The sequence below is a fragment of the Pyrgilauda ruficollis genome, unplaced genomic scaffold (genome assembly GCF_017590135.1).
Source record: "Pyrgilauda ruficollis isolate IOZ18807 unplaced genomic scaffold, ASM1759013v1 scaffold5, whole genome shotgun sequence".
Taxonomy (NCBI): Eukaryota; Metazoa; Chordata; class Aves; order Passeriformes; family Passeridae; genus Pyrgilauda; species Pyrgilauda ruficollis.
The window spans coordinates 15151451-15165157 of NW_024526599.1; the positions used below are offsets into that span (position 1 = coordinate 15151451).

Consider the following 13707-nt stretch of genomic DNA (forward strand, 5'->3'; position numbering starts at 1 on the left):
CCTAAGAGCACAGGAGCAACAATTCAACAAATGTCAGAAGTCAAGACAAGGCAGAAGGATATTTTGGCTGAATAGGGACCCTCTCTTGCAAATAAGGTGAAAAAAGGGAAGGTCTATGCCCAGTGGAAGCATGGTCAGGTGAAATGGGAAGAATACAGAGATGCTTCTTGCCACTGTAGGGAGAAAATTTGTGGGGCCAAAGCTCAGTTGGAGATGAAGTTGACCAGTACTGTTGGGGACAATAAAAGGTTTTTGTCAAATATATTAATGGCAATGGGCAGTGAAAAATAACATTGGCCTGTTACAGGATGAGGATGGTCACCTCACAAACAGGATCAGGGACCAGGCAGAGGTGTTTAACGCATTCTTTGCCTCTTGGCTGGAGTTGATGGACCAAGGGGGTTTCAGTGCCATGAGATGGAAGACCAGGGCTCATCTCGAGACTGTTCAACTCCCAGTTGACCCTGAAGTTGAGCAGGATCTGCTGCTTCAGTTGGATCCCTAAAAATCTATGGGGCCTGATGGGATTCATCTGAGAATCCTCAAGGAGCTGGCTGATGTCATTGATCCTGATTTTTGAGTGGTTTTCAGAATCCAGAGAAATCCCAGTGGACTGGAAGCTGGGTGACACTGTCCTGACTTTCCAGAAGGGCAAGAGGGAGGACCCTGGAAGTTACAGGCCTGTCAATCTCATTTCAGTGCCAGGTAAAATCATGGAAAAAACTATTCTGGAAGATACTGAAAAACATCTGGAGGACAATGCAGCCATCAGTCCCAGGCAGCACAGCTTCATGAGAGGGAAGTCTTGCTCGTCAAATCTGATTTCCTTCTATTTCGGCTTCCTTCTGGGAATGAAGATGACACATTAAACAGATCCTGCTCATCTGAAATGTCTGAGTCCAATTCTCTGTTAGAATGAACTCCATTTATACTTTTGATGATTTGCCAGTTCCCAAGAAGTGTTGAGTAACACCTGCTTGATTACAATCTGTCTGCACTGCTCTTTTGGTCAGAATTATCTCTTTTGATACTCCATGAGACACAACAGTGTCTGCTTTTACATTACTTCAGTTAGGTTAATTCTTCCAATTATACCTTTAAGTAATTATGAGATTTTCTTTCATAATATTCCTGAGATGATGGGATTATCAGGATTTTGCCCCATAAAATCTGAAAACAATGGAAAAAACCCACATATTCAAGGGCACAAATACAAACCTAATCTACACACAGCACAAACCTACCAGGTTTCTTATGGTGTGCATCAGTCAAGACTTTGCATTACTGTCCCTTCCTCTTTTGCCTTCTAGATTTACAATATGCCCTTTCTTTACATACCAAAACCAGTAATGCACTTAAGTAATGCACTTACTGTACCCTAAAAGTATCAGTTCAATATAATTCCAGAATTAAAAACAAATATCTGGAAAACCTTACAACAAATCCTTGATATCTCATCTCTGAGAGTTCCTCAAAATTTCCAGATGTGAAACATGTGAAATTAGTGAAACATGATGGTGATAATTTCTTCCACCTGGAAGCCCCCACATCAGGTCCATCAACTAGAGTTACCTCTTTCTTCACAGTAGTTGTATAATTGAGGAAAGCATTCTTCCACTAATGCATTTCTTTCTGCCTCTGATTCTAGCACAAATAAGCATAGTGAGATCAGGTTGTTATAACTTAAAAAAAAAATCATTGCAGTTTTGATCATTTTGTTGTGTTTGATAGCAGAAGCTTTGAATGAGTCAGAGGATAATTATTTCTCAAATAAGACAGATATTCTTACAGATAATCTTTGTACATTGATACCTGAAGTGATATGATGTAATGAGGTACCCCACCAAGATTGTGTTCACAAGCACATGCATAGCAAATCACATTTTAACCATTCTGCTTACAAGACACACATTTAACTGGAGATTTAAATACTGGTGAGCTGGATTTAAATTTGCAAAATGTACATCTAAATCCCAATTTTGTGCCCTCCCCTTCCTTCCAGCAGATAAAATTCTGAGCTTGCAACACTCAAAATATTAAACTACTCAGAATCTTGCAGAAAAGAGGAAGTGAGGCTTTAGGGTTGTCTCCACTTCTTCACATAACAGAAATTGCATTTGCTTGATATACAAGAATCCCACAGCCTCAAATCAAAATTTCTAGACTTGTTCCTGTGTAAAACTTTTTTCTGGTGACATTCTTTCCTCCCCTCATAGGGTTTACTATTAACACTTTATAAAATATTTTATCATCTTTTAAAATACCTTAAGAGATATGTTAACATACAGAGAAACAATGTATGTTTACCAACTGTAATTTTTAGAAGACTAACTAGCCATGTTTTTAAGGCTCCAAATTCAAGATCCTTCCTCCTTCTTCCACTCCTCACTTCTACTGTCATCTTTTCTCCCTAAACAGATATCCAAAAAAGCTGAGAATTTGCTTTTCATATTGAGCGTGTGTGCCCTCATAGGATATCTTTCCCATTTCCTGACCTTGCAAGACAGTGACCTGCCTTGCTTCCTCTGTGTTCCTCAGTACAGCACCTAACAGAGCAGAGCTTGTGTCTGTGAAACAAAGATTATTGTGAAGATCACAAAGAGATTCTGCCCAATTTTCACCAGTCAGAATTGTAGCAGAGGTCTCAAGTGCATACATTCAAACCAGGAGAAAATAAACCAGGAGTGACACATTGTAGCTTGTGCATTATATTATATGTGAGATGACACAGATTATCTTAACTCATTCCAGGTGTGAGGCATAAATACCACTCAGTAGTTTCTATTTTCTTCCTCCCCCACCCAATACATCTTTCTGTATAAAAGCTAAAATTATTCATAAGCATTTATAACTCACAAATCCACCACATGAAGATAGACTCTGAAGCAGACTAAACCACTCAGATCCAGTAGGTTTTATTAAGGCAAATTAATTTGCCTCAGTACCTGGCCATCCTGTTTAAAGGTGCACTTTGTTCCAGGGACAGTTCTGTTACTTTATTTGCTTTCACTAAGTGAAAATTTTTTCTTTCTTTTCAGCCTTAGAAGAGTACTAAAACTCAGTTTTTGTATTGCTTTCCCACTAACAGGGACACTAGGAAGAAAAGCACCAACCATTTGTTTGGACTCTACTGGGGAAAAAAAAAAACAACCCACAAACAAACCCAAAAAAACACACAGTCACAGAAGAAAATCTTCCTATGAATTCTTTTTTATATAAACATCACATAGCCAGCTTTAATTTTGGCACATCCTTACTTCTGAGTAGGATTATTTCCTTTCCTTTAGCACTATTTTAATTTTGGAAATAAATTTCTATATGACATCCTGTACTTTTATCATCTAAAGACATATGGCATGAGCAGGGGAAAGGAAAATCATAATTATGCAATATACCAGTTAACTAAAACCTGGTAATACTCTAGTACTAATCTTCACAGAAAAATATAAAACTGATAAAGCTGGGCAAAATTTGTTAACAGTTTGTTACAGAGGCTGTCTACTTTTTATTGATGGGCCGCTACTTTTCCCTGAGCTATTATAAAATCTGTGTCTTCAAGGTCGATTGAAGCATCATTTTCACTATAGGTAGAGATCAAATGGTTCTCTACAGTGGAACAGCAGCTCTTCACATAACAATGCTTTGTTCACGTTTGTTTTACCTGCAGGAAATCACAGAATGCATCACTGACAGAGATACTGGACTTAAAAGTAAGGTTCTGCTCTGAAGAGCAAATCCAGTCAAGGCTGTGTTTATTGTCTTTCAATGACACTATAGCAGGTGATTGTTTGAGAAAAAGATTTCTTTCTTCCTTCTGTATTGCTTCTTGAATGGTATGTTCCAAACTCCAACTAGGCTAATTTCCCTTGCTGACCATCAGCAGCAATGCAGACACTGCAGCAGCAGCTCTGCCCCCAGAGACACCCACACAACCTCACTCCTCTCCAGTAAGGTTCTGGAGTTACAGCTTGGCTTTCCCTCTCACTGCCAGACCTTATCCCATCTCACAACATACACAACTTGTAGTAGCTAACCACAGAAAGAATTTTCAAATTTCTGCCCTATTTTTAACATGAATACTTCAAATACAACATCTGTAGGAAGCACAGGCGCGAATGCTCAGACACAGAAGCAAGGGACAGCAATGTAACATTTTCAGTCTGACACAGGACACCAGTGCCTGGATGAAGATATTCATGTCTTGTGTAACTAAGACATTTGGAGTCACTCCTCACTCTGCTCTGAATGAAGAAGAGGACAAACAGTTAATGATTTTCCAGTGCCTAGTCAGTATGTTCGTCTTAACTTATTTCTGAGAGTACGCCAGGCTTTCAGAGGCTGCTTACATGGGCTCAGAAAGAGAGCATCAGGAAACACAGCAGTCAGGCAAACAAACTCTTCTCACAGCCACAAAACAGACCCATTCTGAGATGAAGCCAAATCCCTTTTGGTGAAAGAAACCACAGCAACAGAAAGAAAAATCTACAATCCTATTGTCCTTTACCATACCCCAAGCTCACGCCAGAATTTAGCTTTTGTTTTGTTATATTGTCCTGCAGCAACGAAAATTTATCCCCTATGCTCTTCTAGTTTTGCATATGAGGATGTTTTCCCCCATTCACTTCCTGCTCCAATCCACCCAGAATTCTCACACTTCTGCTATTTTCTCTGTTGAATGAACATCTCCTCCCCACTTTGTTCTGCTGTTAACTGCAAGAGCTTAGGATGCCATACTGTTGAAGGAAACAATTTCCAAAGGGAAATTCATTCACATTTTTCAGACCAGTTCAAGGATTTTCACAGCACAAATTTCATAGTAAAATAACCCAAAATAATTTGTATTGCCTCAGATGAGAAGAGGATAGTATCCTTACATTTGCACTTATGTCACAGGTCCTCTATGAAGAAATGCTGGCTTTTTTCCTACTGGTCTTTTACTCACCAAAATGTAATTGCTCATCACTTGGGCACTCTTTATCTATGCACCCACATACAACCAGTCAGAGCAAGACTGCAGAAATTACCAGCCTTGATTTCAGAGTATCTGTGTCAGGCTGACCAAGGGGGTGAGCAGGATTCACTAGGCACACACTGCTGACTAATCACAGCTGTCATCTCTCTATTCAACATACTTAAAGGCAGTCTGCATCACTCCCTGCAATTTGATGCATTAGAGAGCAATGGAGCATCTTTGGTCATGGTACCCACAGCATTCTGGGCATCTGCTACCTTTAATTCACTGTAACTGGTATGGACACTTGTCTTCTCAGGCCAAACAAAGCTCTACTGCAAAACTCAGGAATTTAAATACATGGTGTAGCCATACAATCAAGAGACTCTCATCCTACTGAGTAATCACTGATTTTCCACTGCCAGTAGGTCTCTGTGAAAAAAAAAAAAAGAAAGAAGGTGGCAGTAGATTTTTCAACAGTGCTTAGAATTCCTTCAGAAGTCATGATCTTATTTACAATTGTGCCTTGCTTGATGATCATTAGATTTTTCCTTACCCTCATTTATCACTGCTCAGGCCTCCGCATAATATCAAGTACCCAGATTCTTTAAATGATCCTGTTCCAGCCATCACATTGTATCAGAAAATGGCTTGAACGACACAAATTACCTTTCACAACTTACACAGAAGCAAAAAACGGGTATAAAAATTTCCAATGCAAAACATTTCCTGTGAAATTAAGACTTCAAAGTACATACATTTACTAACAGAACCAGAAAGACTCTCAGGTATCTTCATGAGAGCATGTGATTTACAGGCAGACTAGGAGCTGAAAAATCATGCATTTCACAAGGTTACCATGTTACACACAGTAACTATAACTACAGAAGGCAAGAGATGTGGTTCTTATTTGTCCTTCCCCCATCCTCTCATAACTAATCTATTCAGATAAATTGTCATAGCAACTTGATTTGTACAGCAAGGATACCAGCAAAAACATGTCAATTCCCCTGAGAGAACTCACGAATAGAGTCCAGCCTGTCCTGGTGCTGGCAGAGACTAAAACTAAATGCCCTTCCCTGCTACAGGTTCACCGTGTACTGCCAGAGCAACTTCTGGCACTGGCACTCCATGGCGGGCACTCCTGCTCAGACTGCGGCCATGAACCTCCAGTTTGTGTCAAAGGCAAGGCTGCATTGTTCAGAAAAGGTCCTCCCTCCGTACTTTACTGCATGACAGTAGAGCTCAAACAGAAAGCAGACTTTCGAAGTGATGGATGCTGTACACAGTGGAGCAGACTCTTCCAAAGGGACACTGGACTTGCTCTGTGTGTACTGAAGGCAATGGACACTGTCCTGTGCTCCTGGTAAAGTGACTGACCCTCCTATCAATAACAAACACAGCCACCCTGAAGATCATGTGAATATATACCACAAGAGGGAAGATAAAATTCTTCCAGCAATTTTTAAGAATGCTTTCTTTGTAACTGAATCCTTTCAATTTCAAATTTGCAAAGTGAAAAGTGCAGTAGGCAATACAGAATTTAAAACAATAAACAAATACCACAGCAGATAAATAGGCATTTATTAAAGTTCATCTCAAAACAAACAAAAATAATAAAAGACATTAAGGCATCTTGTATTCAATAACAGTTCATACAGTAAAGATGACTTCTCCTTCTTATACAAGAGAGCAGATTAGGAAAAAAAAAGAGAAGAGCTCTCGCAAAGAAGTTCTCCCAAAATGTCTGATGGATTACTGATTTCCACTGTCCCACCACTTAGTCAGCAAATCCCTCCAAAGAATGCCTATTTCTCCAATAAAGCAGCTACAAAATCCCAACACCCATTGAGACATGTGCAAGAAAGCACTTTTGCCTCTCCTCAGACATCCCACTGTCTGTAAACATGCACACTGGAGAAAGACCAACAGATGGGATATTGTGGAGAATAAAGAAGCTGCACTCCTGCTATAACCATTCATTTTTGAGCAGACTAGAATATTTGGCCTTGCTTTCACTAGTATTTACTGCTTCAACCAGTAACTAGTGAAAATAAGACCACAAGCTCTAGCCTGTTCTGCAATGCAACAATTTGTATGTATGTTCTCCTTCTGGTTAATACTAGATAAACAAATGACAAAGGTCTTATTTCCATGGAACAATTTATTTTGATTAATTAAGCCATCAAGCCACCAATCACTGTTATAGTGTTTTTTTCTTCAACTGGAATAAGAACATCAGGAAATGTTTACAGTATCATTGGGTTCACTATAACAGGATTTTACTACAGACTAAATATAAATTAATAAACACTTCAGCACTATTCACCACACTGGCTCTCTATACCCTTTGTCACATTCTAACCTTCATTTAAGGCAAGTTTGTTGGTTGATTTTCTGAAGATGACCACATGGTCTCTAGATAAGCTTGTGTGACTAGATTTACAAGTTAGGAAATCGAGCTTTATAAAATGTTTACTTCAACAAATATGAAAGTTATTAATAGAGAGATGGTGACCCAGAATTGCACTGTGTTAAAAGGTGGAGTTTCCTTGTACCAAAGTCCTTTATTCATCATCTTTAGAACCAGTTTTGCTTAACTATAAAAGAGACACAAAAAGAAAGTATTCAAAGTTTAGACTGTCATTCCATTTATTAGGAAACAAGAAGATTATTTCCATCTCACACTGAACATGCATATACTTAATCAACAATACAGACTGATTGTGCTACTGTATCAAGAGACTGAAAAGCATCAAAAATTAATTCTTAAGCTTAAACACTAAATGAGCTTATTTCCTGATCGTGAAAGTCAAATTTTAAAAAAACCAAACAAACAACAAACCCCAGGAAAACCTAAGGGCACTGTTCCTATTTAATTTGAAGGCTATATCACCAGCTTTCCAAAAAGAAAAAAAAAAAAAAAAAAGACGAAGTAATGGAACTTTATCTTCACGCATCTCTGAGAGAATTCCCATATAGAAATTTAGACAATGTAAAAACAGACATTAACATTAACTTAGTATATCTCACCTTTTAAAGCTAGGCTTATAATTATAAAAAGTAGCACGCCTATCATGAATTTTATCCAAAAACCAAGACATCCACTATAAATAGCCACTTTTAACTCAGAAGGACTCTGCCCAAAACAACCTTCATCATTTACTTGCTCTTATTTAACAGCTGGAACTGGTGTTAGGTCTTACAGCAAAAATTACCTCAATTGCATAAAATAAAATAGTTTGCTTTCAAAGTTGTAAAGCAGTGATTTTCACTGAATCAGCAAAGACAAGAGGGTGGAAGAAATCAATACTAAGGGAGCAAGTAGAAAAGAATTATTCACTGGAGGAGCTGCAGCAGAGAATGAGGCTTGCAGGAGACAGCAAGGTGCTCCCACTTGGGACAGCTCCCTTTTATTTCTTACTTATCCACTGCTCTCCAGAACCTGGCAGCACTACTAACTTTATTTTAAATCTTCTTGTCATATGAAGACAGAATATTTGCAGCACATTTTGTTAGCAAAGCCCTCTCATCATAAAATTAAGATCTAATTGCTCAGTAAATAAAGAAAGAAACCAATGAAGTTCAAAGAGTGAACTCCTCCAGACTAATATTCAGAAGAACTAGCATTTTAAAGCTTTTTAGAAATTTGTAAATTAGAATTCAAAATAAGAAGCAGCTCTTACTCTCTTACAAATCTTTTTAACAGTAAAAAAAGAGAACTTGAAAATACTTACATGCTGGACACATATAGAAATTAATCAGACATCATAGTCAGATCCAAACATAGTTAGGAAGAAAGGCAAGAAAAAAATATATCAGATCAGTTTTCTTCAGATGTAAGTACAAATAATTTTTAATTTACATACACAGCATGTTCACAATACTGTATATAATACACTCACTTTACCTTAATTACATCAACCCAGTTCCATCCTCGTGGAAGCTCTCCTTTGTTATCTGCAGAAGAAGGTTTTAATTTCAGCACACAAGCTAAGGGGAATATTTCTCTTTCTTCAAAATCGACCCACAAAATTCTAAATATCCAAACCCCTCAATTTCTGCACTCTGAAGCCAGGAGGACAGAAACAGATTTTAATGTCTTAAACACAGAGTGTTCCTCAACCAACCTCAAAGTGAAGCTGTGCCAGGAGAGGTTCAGATTAGATTTTAAAAAAACATTTTTCACTAAAAGAGTAGTCAGGTATTGGAATAAGTGGCCTAGGGGAGTGGTGCAGTCACCGTCTCTGGAAGTGCTCCAGAAGGGTCTGGATGTGGCACCTGGGGATAGGCTTAGGGGTGAATTATTTATGAGGGCCCATCAACAAACTGCATTTTTTGCTGAAAGTGAATTTTTAGAGGTCCCAAATCCTCTCCTTCCACAAGTGTTTTTTGAAAATTTAATTTTTGTCAACAACTGAAACAAAACAACACAAAAAGATGTCATTAAAATCATGACTCTAAAGAAAGTTGCTGTGACCAGAACTAACATCTCAGGCAAGAATAATTCATCTAAAACAAGTAAAATGGAGACCACAGACTTAAAGTAGTTCATCTTATAAACAAATTACTAGTTACTCTTTCTCTAGCCAGGTGTCCTTGCTATAAAGTTTGGATTTTCATACTGATCAAAGCGAAGATGAGTATAGCAAACAAACCTGTTTTATCGGCTAGTTTTCGTTTCTGGGTTTTGGATAACTGCTCCTTTTTCTCTTTTTTCTTACTTGGTGGCACTTCAGGAGTTCCAATTGAAATACTATTGCTTACTGAAGTCTGAGAAGGATAAAAGTGGTTGTAAACATTTTGCATATTAGTTCCATGGATATCCCTGTGTGATGTGATCACTGAACCCGACATACTGAAATACCCTGACTGCCAGAAAGAAGCAATGCTGTCAGCAGCCTGCAGCTTTTAACCACACATAATCAGGGCTGTACTTTTAAAAACATGTGTTAGGGACTGGAATTATTTCAGCTGCAAAGGGCACCTTTTTCACTTTTAAAATTTAAGCATGGAGTGTGATTTAGTCTGAATGGATTCAGACTTCTCAAACATAGCAATCATTGTTTCCTCCTCAAAGCAGATCTGCTGCACCATCATGGCAAACTGTGCTTACACAACCCAAAAGCCACAAATGGACCCAGCCTGACTACTTGAAGACCCTGGAGGTGCACTTTAAAAATCCCAGGAAGGCTGCAGTAAATTGGCACCCCTCCAATATTCAGCAGACACATCTCTGTTTCAGCTTCCTTTGGTTTTGCTTCTGCTCAAAGTCTCTATTTTAATGTTATCCTGTGGGACATAACAGCAGGCTGCAAACATTTTGGTGTAACAGCAAAATAACTATCAAACAGAACAATTATCACCACAGAGCGTTGTGGCACCATATTTTATCACTTTCAGCCACAAACATGTATAACCAATGAACTGATTTACAGCTTAGAGAGAACTCTATAATAATCAATATTTTTTTCAGTTGTAAAAGCACAAAATTAAAATCAGAGTTTATCTACATACCACAGTGTTAACAGGTTGATTTTCCATGAACACCTCCTTATTGTCTTTGGCATATTCAAAAAGTGTGTATGTCATTGCAGTTCCAAGATTTGCTTCAACTTCTACCATTAACTTATCCAATATACTTTGCTTAATAGCTGAAGATCTAAAAGAAATCATTAAACTGAAGTGTAATCTAGACAGATAATAAAAAGCTTTTCAAACAAAGAGTCCCCACCACAAGGCCATGGAGTGGAGCTGTCACAAATACTTACATGGTGTTGTTGAAGAAAGCATCCATCGATATGACTGGTGCTGTTTGTGGATATGTTTCTGGCCAAGAAACTTCTATTAGAAAGGCTTTGGGATCTCCACTTTCACCTATCTGAAGAGGGAAAAAAACCCCAACTTTATAAATCAACAGTTTCCAGTCACTTTCTGAGGATTACAAAGCCAATAAAGAAGTCTACTACTGCTTTTAGACCATCAAAATTCCCTGAGACAACTATTTTGAAAGTTATCAGTTAGAAAATAAAGCTGTTATCTAGAAAGAACATTAAATTTAGGACATCATTATTAACATTTACCCTGCAGTTTTCATTCTAGAAGAAGCAGCAGAAACTCTCAAATCACTTTTTATGGTTAGGGTTTTTTAATTCCTTTGTTTAAAAGCTACTTTGTAATATCTTCAAGCCAAATATTATAGTGTCACATATGAGAACAGAAAATATGAAGCCTTTTCTCCCCCTCACACACCTAAGCACAGAGCAATATGAAAACAAGCCACAAGACAGAGTTCAAATAAGGATGATAATAAACTAGTAAGCTAAGATAGCAAACATAACAGGTAAGAATATCAATATTTATGTCTCATAGCTACAGATATTTTGTTTCCCTGTATGAAAGAATGAGTAGTAAAAGATTTAAGAAGTCAGTAGAATGAACCTGGATTTAAAAAAAACCCCAAAAAATTACAGCCTACTACTGACATACGATCAGAAATAACTGTTTTACACAAGGATTTGGAAGACTAGCACAGTAAGGTTTCTAAAACCACCCAAAATTTTCCCTTATTTGCCTCATTATAAAAATCAGCCTTTCTCTAACTATGCAGAACAAAGTGTGTCCACAAGGGAAGTCCTAATCAAAGTAAGGCTATGGTTCTTCAAAATTAAAAAAATTAAGAAAAAATTGCTGCTTTCTTATTTACAATATCTGCTTCAGCAGACTGGACTAACTGACATTCAAAACCACTTGTTTAGTGGTGAAATAAATAAGACTTTAAATCAAGAATCTGCAACATTTTTTCAAGGCAGCATTTACAGTTCATTTCCCACTGCTGCCAAGAGCAGAAGTGGCTGCATGGTTCACAGGGTTCTCTAAGGAAAGCACTGTCTGTGTGCAGAGCAAATCCTACAAAGCCATACAAATTCTATCATCTCATGCAATTACTTGTGTTATGACTTCTCAAAATACAATTTTTTCTTCATGGGAAAGACGTATTATTGCCTTTGTATGACAACAAGTTTTATTGTATCTGAGTTATCCTAACTTTTGACAATTATTTTTTGTCTAATAAAAATCAGCAACAACCAAAGCAAGTGAAAAGTAAAATGACACACTTTAGGCTTATAGGCATGTCATATTTCCCCTTTCAAAGAAATTAATTTTATTAAGAATGATCCAATCAGTGAAGAAAGGCTGCTTTTACATGGCTGGGATTCCAACTGCTATAATTAATTGAGCTGTTTCTCATTACAATTAATGACATTATTCTTAAGTTATTTGAGAAGTCACAGAAAGGTGATTTTAGATGGTTTCTCCCTGAAACAGGCATATGGCATTTTCAGAAGACTCCCTTCTGTCCCATGGGTCCCTAAGTAAACTTTCCTGGCCATCAAAAGATCTGCCTCAGTCTGTGCCCAGAAGAACTTCCAGGTTTTTAAATTTGAGAAAGCTGGTGAGAATTTCATGCCAGAATCTAGTTGTGCACCTTGAGCTCAGCACTCCCTGTATGTCTCTTCTGACCAGACTGTGTCAGTGCACATGCCCAAAGCATTTTGTGGATTTTCTCTTCAGCAAGCAAACAAGACAGTCTTTGGACAAGAGACAGGAATCTTCTAACTAAGCAGTTAACAAAGGCTCCAAATTTTACATAGAAACAGCTCTATAAATCTCTCCATTTCTGGCCAGTTAGGGTAAATATTACACAGCAGGCTGGCTCCTTCAGAGGACTGGACAGTTCTGGCTGCCCAGGGCACAGACACACAGGTGGGATGCCTGGCTCAGGGATAACTGCCTTGTGGTGCCAAGCAATAGGGCAAGAGGCAACGGGCAGAAACTGACAGACAGGAAGCTCCACCTGAGGATAAGGAAGGATTTCTTTACTGTGCAGTGACTGAGCACTGGAAAAGATTGTCCAAAAAGGTTCTGGGGTCTCCCTCACTGTAGATTTTCAGGAACCGACTGGACACAGTCCTGTGCCACGTGCTCTAGGATGACCCTGCTTGAGCAGGGAGCTTGGACCAGATGATGCACTGCGGTCCCTTCCAACCTCATCCGCTCCGCGATTCTGTAATAAAGCCATGCTGGGGGCAGGTTCATATACATGACACTCTGTGCTATGAAGCACTGTCATACCAAACAGCCTGAAAAAACGCCCTGTGGATCTATCCTTTACTGCACATCGGATACCTCTGTGGCTTAGAACCCCCTGGTATGGCAACTACAAGGCAGCAAAGTAACTGCAAGGTGCACCTTGGCCTTACCCTGTACTGGAAGGACACCGGGCTCAGCTCCCTGAAGCACACGTCTCCCTCGTAGATGGAGCGCAGCGCTTCCAGCTCCATCTGCAGCCAGGGCCAGAGCAGGGGTTACCGACCGCGCTCCCTGCGCCGCACCGTGCCGTGCCCGGCCCCGCCGCCGCCCAGCTGCCCTCTCCCGCCGCCCGCCCGCTCCAGCGGCCGCCGCTTCCCTCCCGCCCCCGCCGCGGGCGGCCGCCCCTCTCCCCGCACGGCTCTATCCCGCCCTCCCAGCCCCGGTTCCGCTCTCCCTCAGGTAGCGGGGGCCGGAACTCACCTCCTGGTCCTCGTTGGCCGCCATGGCCGCAGCTCGCAGCCCCGCTCCCTGCGGCCCGGCCCGGCCCCGCTGCCGCCGGGGCTGGGCGGGCCTGCCTGGCGCGGCCCCGCCGGACTCGCACGGACGCGCCTCCGCCGAGGGCAGCGCGGGGCACCCGAGGCACCGCCCCCCGCCCTGCCATT

General features: G+C 39.8%; 1 protein-coding gene across 1 annotated transcript; it reads right to left on the reverse strand.

Moving 5' to 3' along the window:
* Positions 1-6518: 6518 nt before the first annotated feature.
* RWDD4 (RWD domain containing 4) lies at positions 6519-13692 on the reverse strand. The gene is made up of 8 exons (XM_041479869.1): positions 13526-13692; positions 13216-13296; positions 10723-10832; positions 10469-10613; positions 9610-9724; positions 8862-8911; positions 8689-8691; positions 6519-7551 (listed from the first exon to the last, which is right to left on the reverse strand). The coding sequence occupies exons 1-8, from the start codon at positions 13547-13549 to the stop codon at positions 7519-7521; spliced, it is 561 nt and encodes a 186-aa protein (XP_041335803.1). The 5' UTR covers positions 13550-13692; the 3' UTR covers positions 6519-7518.
* Positions 13693-13707: the final 15 nt, after the last annotated feature.

Coding starts and splice junctions, on each gene's coding strand:
- RWDD4 (XM_041479869.1), bottom strand. CDS start 13,549: ATGGCGGCCAACGAGGACCAGGAG. Junction 9,725..10,468: donor ATCAACCTGTTAACACTGTG/GTATGTAGATAA, acceptor TATCCTTCTCAG/ACTTCAGTAAGCAATAGTAT. Junction 8,912..9,609: donor AAAACTAGCCGATAAAACAG/GTTTGTTTGCTA, acceptor CTTCTTCTGCAG/ATAACAAAGGAGAGCTTCCA.